The sequence below is a fragment of the Eurosta solidaginis genome, chromosome 5, assembly GCF_040869045.1.
Source record: "Eurosta solidaginis isolate ZX-2024a chromosome 5, ASM4086904v1, whole genome shotgun sequence".
NCBI lineage: Eukaryota > Metazoa > Arthropoda > Insecta > Diptera > Tephritidae > Eurosta > Eurosta solidaginis.
This window is the reverse complement of record NC_090323.1, coordinates 19151539-19164858: the sequence shown is the minus strand read 5'-3', so window position 1 is coordinate 19164858 and position 13320 is coordinate 19151539. Positions and strand designations below refer to the sequence as shown.

The following is a 13320-nucleotide window of genomic DNA, read 5'->3' as shown; positions in this document are numbered from 1 at the left end:
TTATCATTCACAATGCTCTATACTTTAGCGTCGCTGCCTTAAAGTCTATTTTTTTTCTTGTTTTCTCTTGTCATTCCTCTACTCCCAATTGAACGTAACGAGTTGCGAAAGAAGAAATATCAAGTCTTCTAATTTTCTACAGAACTCGCCTTGCTTCGCTTTGACGTTTCGACAGAGCTATAAGCTAAGAATATATCAACATTTTGCCTATATTTAAATGCCACAAACTTTGGGAAGAAAAATATAGGCGCGGCTATCGTAGAGTTCCTCTGCCAGGCGAGCATTGCACTTAAATGTAAATCCGGCATAATGCCTTCAAAATCACGTGAACACTGAACACAGACAACTGATTGACAAGAAACTCGATTGCGCAGATAACCCATTTATCGATAATTTTTAATCGTGTTGTCGACGGCTTGTATAATCAGCGGAAGATGCCATTTTGTCAATCGAAGATCTGGAAAGAACACCATTGCGATATAGGAGTAAAGAATTGGGAGTGATTTTTTACAATCACTCAAAATTAACAACAGAGTAGTTGAAAGGGTCCCTATAACATCAAGAAAAACATCAATATTATAAAAAGCTAGCAAGAAATTCGTTGAGATCTCTATACGGAGTTTGAGGCATAGGAAAAAATCAGTGCACGAATTTTTGTGAGCAAAAGAACATGGCAGACTCGGACAATCAGCTACCGATTGAGCAGCAGCAGCAACAACACCAACAGGATGTCGGAGGAGGTGGTGGTGCTCAAGCCCAATTAAAGTCGCTGCCACCAAAGGAAGTCATTGGTAAATATATAAATGAAAGTGTGCACATAATGTACGGGGAATTTAAGTTTATTATGATTAAATAAAGGACATGTGGGTTAATATATTCGTTGCTAATTGAAATGTAGTAATTTTATAAGATTCCAAAGTGAAGATGTTAAACCAAAACATGTTTAAGTGATGACATACGTTTTAGCAGCGTGTTATAAGGCGCTGAAAATAGAAATGTATTACCTAAATACATACGACGCCATTTTGTTGGTATGTATTATGCGCGGTCGCCGGCGCGTAAAAATTCGTCTGCCACCCGGCACAGCTGTCGTTATTTGTTGTAAATGCAACGTGGTTTGTCAATATCCATTAATGAAACTTCAAATTAGTTCAAAGTAATGGTAATATTTTACATAATGGCGCACCCCCTTATTTTTATCACATGTTTCTGCACGGATATAATTTTATTCCCCAAACCTGTGTTGGGCCGACCACGGTTAATTTTGTAAATCGCGGACTAAGACCACTAATTCAGAAAGGTGGTCTGCGCTATACAACTATAGATCGGTCCCCGATTTTGGATCCTCACTAGGTAATTTGTAATAATTTACAACAGGGATCGACTGCATATACGCGTCCAAAAATATCGGCAGAAGTGTCAAACGACCCTTCTTGGTCTCAATATCAATCCGAATGCGTTTAAAGGATATTAACGAAAACTGTCCCCAGGCCCATCTAAATCCCGAAGGTCGAGCTAGTACATAAACCGTGCTTGTTACCAGAACGTACCGGATCCATATCTGGAAAAACACCACCAACATCGATAACACTCGCCAAAACCTTCGGCGAATGTCTTTATCGTTAATTAAACACTAGCAGGCCCCTCCAAAACCGGGAGTGGGATCAATAGTTGTTTTTGCGCAGAACACCTTTTTGCACTGGGGGCCTTCGGGCGCGCCTATAATAAATAACCTGGTCGTCCCACCAATGGGGGATCAATATTGATGGACGCGTATTAGCAGTCGACCCCTTTTTTCAATTATTACTCGCGTCTGTTAATAATCTTTGATACAAATTGTGTGGTGCACCGTCTTGTAAAACTTTACCAAAATAAATGTAGCTTATTTAACTTATTACCTTTTTTTTATAGCAACCAAAGTAACTGGCACCGTAAAATGGTTCAATGTAAAAAGCGGTTATGGCTTCATCAATCGAAATGACACCAAGGAAGACGTTTTTGTACATCAGAGCGCTATCGCTAGAAATAATCCAAAAAAGGCTGTTCGGTCTGTTGGTGATGGCGAAGTTGTTGAGTTTGATGTAGTCATCGGTGAAAAGGGTAATGAGGCTGCCAATGTAACTGGACCATCAGGTGAACCAGTACGAGGAAGCCAATTCGCAGCCGATAAGCGCCGTAACTATCGTCCATGGAATAATCGTAATCGCCGCAAAAATCAAGGTAACCAAGGACAAGACGGAAATGTCCAGCAAGGCGGGGAAAGTGAAATCAGACAAGAAAGTCAACAATCACAGCAACAGCAACGACCTCAACGTAATTATCGTCGTGGTGGTCCTGGTGGACGTGGCGGAGGTGGTGGCCGTGGTGGTCGTCGTTTTAATAATTACTATCCACGAAACCAAGGAGGTGGTGGTCGACGCACAGGTGGTGGCGGCGGCGAAGGTGGCAGGAATGAGGGCGGCAATGACCAGAACGCTGACTCGACGCAAAGGGGCGGTGATGATCAAGGCATGCCCTCACGACGTGGTGGACCGCAAAGACGGTTCTTCCGTCGCAATTTTAATAATGGCGGTGGGAGACGTGATCCACGCTCTGTCGATGGTTGGTATAATTGAAATTTAAAAAAGAACGTATATTTTAATGTGGCGTATGTAAAAATGTAGGCAATGGTGGTGGCCAACAAGGTCTCCCACGTACCAATCGTCCAAGGCGAAATAGAAAGCAAGGCAGTGGTGCCGCTGGTGGTGAAGGTCAACATCAACAATCTCAGCAGGTAAATTAAATACTCAACACAACAGCGTACAAGCAGTTGTCGACTGTGGCAGACATAGTTATTGAAACGGTTTTAAACAGAGTCGTGTCAAACAACTGTATACATACTTAAATATATATTGCATGTATACATCACATCATCCAAACATCCACATACTTATTATGATGCATACAGTTTACGAATTCAGTTAACAGTGATTATGTATACAACTATAATATAAATGTATTAAAAGTATCTTTATACCAAGAAAGTGGCTGCAAAGAATTTCTACATTTTACAACGAAGAAAAAGAAGGATTATAAATACTCAATCCTCGAGTTGCGTTCACTTTAGATTGGTTGTCATAGAAACATACGATTAAAATATGTATTGTTTAAATTTTCATTACCGTGCTACTATAGCTCCTATTCTATTTAAAAGTAAGGTTTATCTTTACATGTTTCTTTGTTATATGTATTTATTAATATTTCTATGACAGTTAGGTAAACATTGTTTTCATGTACTTCATCTACTCTAAGAGCACACTAATTTTGTGTATTCGTTTTTTTGTATTTATTTATATTCATTTCACTATATTTTTATTTATTTTGTTTTCCATTTTGCTTAACGATGCGTTGTTTTTAATCACATTGACAACTCCTACATCAACTTGTGAACAATAATTCACCACAACCGACATCCCAATATCCCAACAACATAAACCAAACTTCTTTATTTCTTCCATCAACTTATAATGGACCATGCAATATAGGATGTTGGTCATGAAGTACAGAATACCACAACCGAAAGCACAGCATAGAATCTATTTTACGTTTAGTTGTCGACTAATGCAATTCTGAACAACCAACCAACAAACTAAACAATCGAATCAAGCATTACTACTGGAGCGGAAACGAGCACTAGATAAAACAGGCTTATTTAAAATAACCACATTAAGAATTCAAACAAAACGCATTAAGCACTAAAAAAATATCTTAGAAAAAGATAGTAAAAACAAAATGTTATCTTGAGAAAGATGGTATGTAGTTAGATTTTAGTGATATATGAATGCTTTGCGTGTAAAAACACTTACAAAAAATGTAGTTTAGAACATCGGTAAAGAGATAAACGTTCTAACTTAAAATTAATATTTTTCAAATGTCTTCAATGCAAGAAATCGTTTTTGCTTTCACTTTTTTAAGGTTGATGGTATAGTAGAAAAAGAGATAAAACAACAGAAACAGTCATAGAGATTGTTGCCTCTTTGGTCCTATTTATTATTATTTTTTTATTATAGTATATTTAAAATGTACATACATATGATCGTCATATTTGTCCATTATTATACATATATTATATATATAAATTATTTATTTAATAAAACATGTGCTTAAGTTGAAAGTTGATTTACACTGTTTAAACAAAAGTGTGTTAGCTCTAGCAGAAATTATTTTTTGAATCTGATTTTTAAATTACAACTTCGACTTGCAACTAGTTTCCCTTTAATATTTTAACACATTGCTTGTATAAGCTTTTTTCTGGATATTTTTATTCCAAATTCTTTGCACGGAATCACATATTTTTTAAGTTATAAGTGCTATTGCTAGTCTTATGAGATTTCACTGTAGACGCGGCTATGTTTTTCAAACTTTATTAACGCCACCTGTTCTAAGAAGTAACAGCAGTTAAATTTTAAATTATTATGGCAGAACTTATATTTCCATTACCTTTGTTATAATCAATTCGTATTTTTTTGTTTGTTTATTTTCTTTAAACAATGTAATAGTTCAATCAGTGTGCTTACAAACATATTCAAAAGGCGTAATTAGCTTATATTCATACACTTTATGTCTATACAAAAAGCGTTAAATGTACACATACATACACACACATAACTATTTTGGAAAAAATTAAAAAAAAAAAAAATTGTAAAATCCCAAATAAATCTTACAAGAAAAAGAAACTCACAATTGAGAGCGTATTGATTTGTATCTAGTATATTTCGGGATTATTATTATTTTATTAAGTGCCTCAGAATAAGGCCTCTCCTGAATTCTGTAAAAGCTAAAGTTTCATGCTTGCTGAAAACTTACTGGGAAGTGTTATCTAATAAAAAACAAGTTTTTAAATATTTTTTAAATAAAGTAAGGAATAGTGGTACATCATTAGGGCAAATCACAATCAGTTGAAAGTAGTATCCAGGAACCGAGTGATTCCTATTATCAGGTTATTCCTCCAGGTATGTTTTATTCCAATTTGACGTTCAATGGTTTTATCCACCTTTGTTCCACCATTACACCGTTGGTAATACCATGGAGGTCAGAGCCGAGTGTTGCAGTTTCTATGTGATTTGTCTTCTTTATTTTGCTTTAGTTAATTAAATTTTAAATTGATTAATAACAAAGAAAATATCTGTATATATGCCATATATCGCACGTTTTATTGTAAACAGATTTAATTCAAAATTTAAATTTGTTGGGGAAAACACAAATTATGTTTGATTTTTGCATACAATCTTCACTACAAAAATGAACATAATCCCACCATCCATCTGTTTTAGGGTACAGTAAAATCTGGAAAACGAAAAATTTGATTTACATCAGTTTAAATAAAACGTTTGATATTATATTTCGTTTTTTATATACACATATGGTCATTAAAATAGGTACCCTGTACTTTTAAATCGTAAGTTTAAGGGCATTAAAAGGTAAGTTTAAGGGAATTTTTGAAACTTTATTGTTTCAAATGTGGCGACTTTGGTTAATTGTATATTGCAAGTCCCGTTATCATAAATTGCGTTATAAGCTTCATAGAGCCGTTTGTTTTCATAAGGTGTAATTTAACTTGGCCACTAAAATAGGTACTTCGCGTATAACTTTTGCTTTTAACTAAGTAAGTAAGCGAAAAATATTTAGTGTGACGTTCAATAAAGAAAAATAAATAAAAATCACTGTATAATTCTTTAAATGATGGGTCGTGCTCGGCATTGTAGTCTTGAGGAGCGAAGACTTGTTCTCAACCTTCGAAAACAGAATAAATATTATAAATTTATCGCTGAATCACTAGGAAGGTCTAAAAATTTTGTTGTAAATGCCCTTAAGCCCATAGAATCGATGGAACGAAGAGGTGGTAAAAAGAAAACTAGTCTCACTACTGAAAATTTAATTGTAACTCTTGCCAAGCGGGATCCTTTTATGTCGTCAAAGGCTATTGCAGCAGAAATTAATAATGCAATATCAGCCAGAACTGTACGCCGTCGATTGTGTAACAGGAAATTACCAGGCAGAGTAGCTCGAAAAGTGCCTTTGTTGCGAATTGCAAATTTATGGAAGAGGAAATCTTTTTCTCAAGAGCACAGCACATGGTGTGGATTAGAGGGTATTAAAAAATGGTATAATATTCTTTGGAGCGATGAAACAAAAATAAATTTATTTGGAAACGATGCTGGCCGGAATGTAAGGCGTCCTAAAGGCAAAGAGATCTCAGCGCGGTACACGAAAAAAACAGTTAAGCTCGGTGGCGGCAACAATGATTTGGGGTTGCTTCTCTTGGTACGGAGTAGGCCCTATCCACCTAATCTCGGATGCAATGGATAAGTTTATGTACAGGAATATACTACAAGATGTGATGTTGCCCTTTGCTGAAGAAAACATGCCACTTCGATGGCTTTTTATGCAAGACATTGACCCTAAACACTCCTCAAGGCTAGTACGTGAATGGTTTTCCCAAAATAATGTAAGCGTTTTGGATTGGCCAAGCCAGTCACCTGATCTAAATCCTATTGAAAACCCTTGGGGAGACTTAAAGGAGCGAATCGGGAAAGAAGCATTCAAAAACAAGACGGACTTATGGCAAAAAGTTAAAGAGTTGTGGTATTCCACTCCCATAGAGACCTGCCGCAGGATTATCATCTCTATGCAGGACCGAATGCAAAAAGTCATTGTTAATAACGGTGGACACAGTGGTTATTGATCAAGCTTGGAGGCTGAAAACATATTTTTAAAATAAATTCATTAAGTTTTGTAAAACTATTACTAAAACTATTTAGTACCTATTTTAATGGCCACATGAAAATACCATTTTTGTTTATATTGACAATAGCGTAAACTTCAAAATATTTTTGAGTTATTATTTACATTTGTCTTATTGTCTGAAAATAAAAACATAACATAATTGAAAATCTGTTACTATTCGCTTAAAAAATAATGAATTATTAGTACTCACATGGGAGTACCTATTTTAATGACCATATGTGTATATGCTACATAAACATATGCGTATTAATAGTTGTAGTTGTTGTAGCGATAAGGACACTCCCCGAAGGGCTTGGGGAGTGTTATCGATGTTGATGGTCCTTTGCCCGATATCGGGAACGATTTAGTATGACCACGTAAAGCCTTAAGGCCATACCGCCCTCCCACCCCCTAGATCCATGAGGAACTTGTGGTCGCCAAAGTTTCGGCTGTTAAAGTAACGGGATTCGTCGCGGGAATATGAGGTTGACAATAGGGTTGAAGAAGCTATATTTTGCGCTGGCAACACCTTGAAAGGGTTGCGCAGCAGAACCCCTTGAATCGTTATCTTTAATACAACAACAACTATAAATTTGGGAATTTAGTTGCCTCTTATAACAGGCATACCTGCCGCGGGTATATTCTAAGCCCCCTAACCCGCTGGGGGCGTGTATTAATAGTTGTTGTTGTTGTAACAGTGCTTCGTTGTTGTTGTTGTTGTTGTAGCAATGTGCTTAAATGACTGGCTCCCAGACTCGTCCGTTTGTTACGCCGGTAAATATGCTGATCGGAATCACATGGCATTCCAACAGCATATTCAATAGAAATAACTGATATAATAATGAATTGTACTTAGTAGTATAACTTTTAGGCCTAAACAGCCGTAATAATAAATAAATTAAATTAAATTAAAAAAATACCTGGCGCGTGTATATTCCAAGCCCCCTACCCCGCTGGTTTTTTTGTTGGTCAACCAGACATGTGAAGCAGTCTTTTTAAGTTAGCTACCATAGGCCTAAAACCTTTTCGGCTGACATATCTTGATCGGAATTCAAACTGAATGCTTCATTGACGTCATCACAACAACAACCCCGAGCTCCGCAGTTCAACTTCGAAGTTTTAACGTCAGTTCCTAATATGAAATCCGCCTTGCTTATGTACAAACTTACGTTCCTGCACAACCGAATAGCCTCCTGTCAAGCATGTTGTTGTTGTTGTTGTTGTAGCAATGCTCGCCCCACCTAATAGCCGCGACCGATCACAAATTGTCATCAATATCCTCTAACGGGAGTCCAAGGAAACTTGCCGTTTCAACAGGGGTGGACCATAAGGTAAGGGGTGTTAGAGGCGTTGGTTCCACATAGGTATAGGTAAGAGTTAACCTGTTACAGTATCCAGAAAGAAGTTGAGCAAGAGTGACACCCGTTTCCCTGGGGAGTATGCGTTCCTCTTCCGCGAGTTCTGGATATTTTTCTTCAAGTACTGGATTCACCGGGCAATTCCCGACATAAAGGTCCGACGCCTGTCTATGGAGTTCACCAAGGATCTGCTTGTGTCGCTTCATACGGCTGTGTTCTCAGGTGCCGTATTTCCTTAAAATGCTTACGGAGATGACTCTTTAGGCCCCTAGGCGGTGCTGGTCCGTCAATCAGATGTCTGTTGGGATGCCCAGGTTTCTGGGTATTCAACAGAAACTGTTTGGTCAGCATCTCATTTCTCTCCCTGATGGGGAGTATTCTCGCCTCATTATGCAGATGGTGTTCTGGGGACATAAGAAGACAGCCCGTGGCGATTCTGAGAGCAGTATTTTGGCAGGCCTGTAGTTTCTTCCAGTAGGAAGTTTTTAGGCTTGGCGACCATATGGGTGACGCGTAGCACGTAATCGGCTGGCTAATTGCTTTGTATGTGGTCATGAGCGTTTCTTTATCTTTTCCCCAGGTACTGCCAGCAAGGGATTTGAGGATTTTATTACGGCTCTGAATTCTCGGAACAATTGCGGTTGCGTGCGCACCAAAATGTAGATCCTGATCAAACGTCACACCCAAGATTTTGGGGTGTAGGACAGTCGGTAGCGTAGTGCCATCGACGTGGATGTTCAATATGGTCGACATTTGGGGCGTCCATGTTGTAAATAAGGTCGCGGAAGATTTAGTCGGTGACAAAGCCAGGTTTCGCGAGGCGAAAAACTGGAGAGATCAGGGAGATAGCCGTTTATTTTATTGCATAGCTCATCGATCTCTGGGCCTGGGTCTGTGGCCATTATTGTGCAGTCATCGGCGTAGGAAACGATTGTGACTCCTTCCGGTGGTGAAGGTAGCTTAGATATGTAGAAATTAAACAAAAGTGGGGATAGGACACCACCCTGTGGCACCCCTTGTTTAATTCTCCTTGGTTTTGATGTTTCGTTTCTGAATTGCACCGATGCCTGCCAACCACCCAGATAATTAGCGGTCCACCTTTTAAGACATGGGGGAAGGGTAGACCCTTCCATGTCTTGCAGTAACGAGCCATGGTTGACCGTATCAAAGGCTTTTGATAGGTCTAGCGCTACGAGTACTGTTCTATGGTGGGGGTATTGATTCAAACCGCAATTTATTTGGGTGCCAATGACATTTAGCGCGGAGGTAGTGCTATGGAGTTTTCTGAAGCCATGCTGATGAGGGGCTAGCTGCAAATTTGCTTGAAAATAAGGGAGCAAAATGCCTTCAAGCGTCTTTGCCACTGGCGATAGGAGAGATATCGGACGATATGACTCACCTACGTTAGCTGGTTCCCAGGCTTTAGTAGCGGGACCACCTTGGCCATTTTCCATTTCTCGGGTATGACAAAGGTGGAAAGAGACAGGCGCTAAATATTTGAAACCCTCTTTCCCTAGGTTTTTAAGCATCGGCATGGCTATGCCGTCTGGGCCCACTGCTTTGGATGGCTTAGCGCGACCAATGGCGTCCTCAACCTCTCTAGCGGTGATGGTGATTGGTGACGCGCTGAATTTGTGTTTATGTGCGTGTCTATTGGCTCTCCGTCTATCTTTGTCGACCGTAGGATGCATTATATATTGTCGGCAGAAAGCGCTCGCGCATTTTTTCGCATCCGACAGCACCTTATCGCCAAAGGCGATGGAAACTTTGTCTTTGTGCTTAGTCGGATTCGGACTGTACGGTGGACCAAAGTTTACCTACACCGGTAGAGAGGTTACAACCTCTTAGGTGCTCTTCCCATTTCGCCCGCTTGTGTTCGTCCACAAGCAATCTGATGCGTTGGTTTATATCCCTTATTTGGGGGTCGCCTGGATCAAGCTGTCTTATAAGGTAGTAGTTATGAGTGGTATCAGCTGTTAGAGTTGTTGGCGCCGTGGGGCGCGAGCAGCAGCGGGTACTTGTATGGCTTGCTGAGCAGCGAGGCTGCTGGAAGGTAGTGGGGGTGCGCTTAGGCGAAGAATACGGGACGCCCTTGGGCGTGAGCAGCAAGGAGCAACAAAAGAACAACCTGTCCGATGCAACCATCCCTTGCACGAGACACACTGAACAGAGTATGACCGTCCTATAAAGATTCTTTTCTGGCAAATGCAGCAAAACCATTTCTCAGGACCGGGGTCAGGAGACGGACCCGGATTGGGTTCGATACCTTCCCGGAGTAAGAGAATATGTAGCAGTCCTGCTGCAAGGAGCTGCTGGGAGGATGACAATTTGTGGGAGGGACGAAACAAATTAAATGGGGTCACACTGAAATGACAGTCCTTGGTCGGGAAAAATCCCGAGTCGCTCCGGTATATAGAACCGACTGCCTTGGCAAGCGCTTCGTCGTTTATTTTGTTTCCCTTAATTAAATTTTAAGTTTATTTATGGCATATTTTGGAATTCCATATGCCAAGTTGTCATCAAAATTTATATTTTTTTGGGAGTTTTTTTTATTAAAACAAACGAAAGGGCTGTGAGAACTTTTCATTTAAGTTATCCTGACAAGTTTAAAAACGTGAACGACGTTCTAGGTTATAAGCAAGGGATTCATGGAGTTGATAAACGCAATACAAAGCTTTATAGCTTAAGAGCTTTCGCAACCCAATTATCAACCTGAAATACGCGAGGAGAACCCTTGTACAAATGAATGTATCATTCACTACACATATTCAGCAGGCGAGGCTCTGGCTACCCCAAGTTTCTTATGGAACCAGGAGATAGGACGGTATGACGTAGAACGTTTCGTGTGGTCATACTAAATCATTCCCGAGATGGTAGGGCTATTATCTTAATGGTGCTTGTTACCGGATCTATATCCGGCAAAGGACCATGAACATCGATAAAACTCCCCAAAACCTTCGGAGTGTTGTTGTTGTAGCAGTGGAAATTAAATGGAGTTACACCGAAATGACAGCCCTTTGTCGGGAAAAATCTCAAGTCGCTCCGGTACATAGAACCAGCTGCTTTGGGAAGCGCTTCGGCGAGTGTATTTATCATTAATACAACAACATATTATTGGATATGTATGTAAGTGCCGCAAAGACTGTTCTAAATATGAAATTTCTCTAACATCGATTTCTTCATTCTCGAACCCTGTATAAACGGCTACTTTCTAGGTGAAACTGATCGTACAGCAACCGGGCTAAGTTCTGAAATAATTCGCTTTTGCTTATTGTTGTTGTAGCGATTAGGTTACCCCCCCCCCCCCCCCCCCCCCCCCCCGAAGGCTTTGGGGAGTGTTATCGATGTGATGGTCCTTTGTCGGATACAGATCCGATACGCTCCGGTAACAAAGCACCATTGAGGTGCTGGCCCGACCATCTCGGGAACGATTTATATGGCCACATTGAACCTTCCGGCCATCCCTCCCTCCCCATCCTCAAGTTCCATGAGGAGCTTGGCGTCGCCAGAGCCTCTTATTCTTGGCTAGCAGTATGGAAATGTGTAATTGAAAAGCGGATGTGCGATGCCCCATAGCAACTGACTCGATTTACCTCCCTGACAAAATAAATACAATTCTCAAGCATTCGGCCGCCTGGTGTAGGGTTCAGACATTGGGCCTTTATTGTAACTACGCAGTATGAGAACAAAAAATACTTTTTTTTATTTGAATATCATCTATACGAGTTTTTTTTTACTCAGAACTCATGTTATTACAATCACAAAAGATTTGCGTTTTTTTTTAAGCATAGATCTTATTTTAGTCTATTTTTACATATCAATACTAATTTAGTGGCTTAAGAGCTATTACATCATCTGTAACTCGTGTTTTTAAAGGATCAAGTTCGTTACGTTCTAATTTTGTTCCCCAAAGATGATCAAGTGTATTCTCAGCGTTAGCTACTGGATTCCCTGAAAGTAGAGTGCACATAAAAATGAATTATGGAGCGCTTCATATCGTTTATAAGCTTTAAAAGTAGTAACCATCTTGCCACCGAGGCCAGAAGGCCCTTATATGAAATCCCTAAATCTAAGCAGCAAAATGCCTTGTGCATTATATTTAAAGATGCATATACATATATAATTCAAAAATTCCTACCGTTTGCAGGTGTAACTAAAGTAAGAAATATGGCAAACTCCTCCTTAGCAATTGGCGTATGTACATCACAAATTGTATGTAAGGCACGCGCAGCTTTTGGTGGTATCTATGTGGCAAACAGAGGAATACATAAGTTTAATAGTATGTTGTTACACAGGTTTCATTGAAGTCATACTTTGTTCAAATCAACGATGACTACAACTTTTCCGTTCTTAATTTTGGTTTTGAATGCTTCCACAATATGCCCATAATCTTCAACGACTTTCGCAGATGTAAAATCATCCATAGTCATCTCAACTAAATGCGAGTTTTCCCCTAGATCAACAAAATGATATAAACACCTACAAGCATAAGTATTAGTATTGCCAGAGTCTTACCAAAACAATCAGATGTCTCTTTGGCAATTTTTCTTACAAGTGATTCCATGCCACTATCACCCTGGTGCACAAAGAGTTGAACAAGAGGCGCTGAGCTCCGTTTATTTAGAATATTTTCAACAGCAATGGATACACGTCTCCACATTTTTGGATCCTGTTGTGGATAATCATTTATTAATTTTTCATAAGTACATTTCTTTTCAACACTTCGTGGGGCAGATGGAGTAAGATAAATCGCTATAGGTAGTATAATTATTGCTACAAATTTTATATATATTAGCCAATTTGTTTTTTCACACTGGGGTTCTCTTTCACTATTACACTCCGGGTTATATGGAATGTCTGCAGGATCCCTAGTAGCACTTGAACCGTGAAGAGATCTTTCATGTGCGTCTGAAGTATCGCAGCTTTTATTTAGATCTGTTGAGTTATCATGGCATTTTTCAGGCGTATCTGGTTTCTCTTCCATGGCCTTTTGCAGATCCAATTTATTTTCTGAATGGATGCTACGTCGGCGCATTATTATAGTGTACAAGTACAAGTGTGTTGACTTCTTTCTGACAGGCATAGTACAGGTTTACAAGTATGATATGTATGAGAAGGAAACAATTCCTTTCTCTTTCTAACACACTGCAGTTTGACACTTCGGTTAGTGTCAAACTATTGTGGAACTCAGTGGAAC

At 39.4% G+C, this 13320-nt stretch overlaps 2 protein-coding genes across 2 annotated transcripts; one reads left to right on the top strand and one right to left on the bottom strand.

The window, feature by feature from the left end:
• Positions 1 to 433: 433 nt before the first annotated feature.
• Positions 434 to 4722, top strand: yps (ypsilon schachtel). The gene is made up of 4 exons (XM_067791470.1): positions 434 to 791; positions 1912 to 2601; positions 2664 to 2773; positions 3525 to 4722. Exons 1-4 carry the CDS (start codon positions 671 to 673, stop codon positions 3570 to 3572), a joined length of 969 nt encoding a protein of 322 aa, XP_067647571.1. The 5' UTR covers positions 434 to 670; the 3' UTR covers positions 3573 to 4722.
• A 7081-nt stretch (positions 4723 to 11803) lies between these two features.
• TORIP (Torsin interacting protein) lies at positions 11804 to 13210 on the bottom strand. The gene is made up of 4 exons (XM_067756887.1): positions 12639 to 13210; positions 12437 to 12576; positions 12262 to 12367; positions 11804 to 12074 (listed from the first exon to the last, which is right to left on the bottom strand). Exons 1-4 carry the CDS (start codon positions 13204 to 13206, stop codon positions 11947 to 11949), a joined length of 942 nt encoding a protein of 313 aa, XP_067612988.1. The 5' UTR covers positions 13207 to 13210; the 3' UTR covers positions 11804 to 11946.
• Between the last annotated feature and the right edge of the window lie 110 nt (positions 13211 to 13320).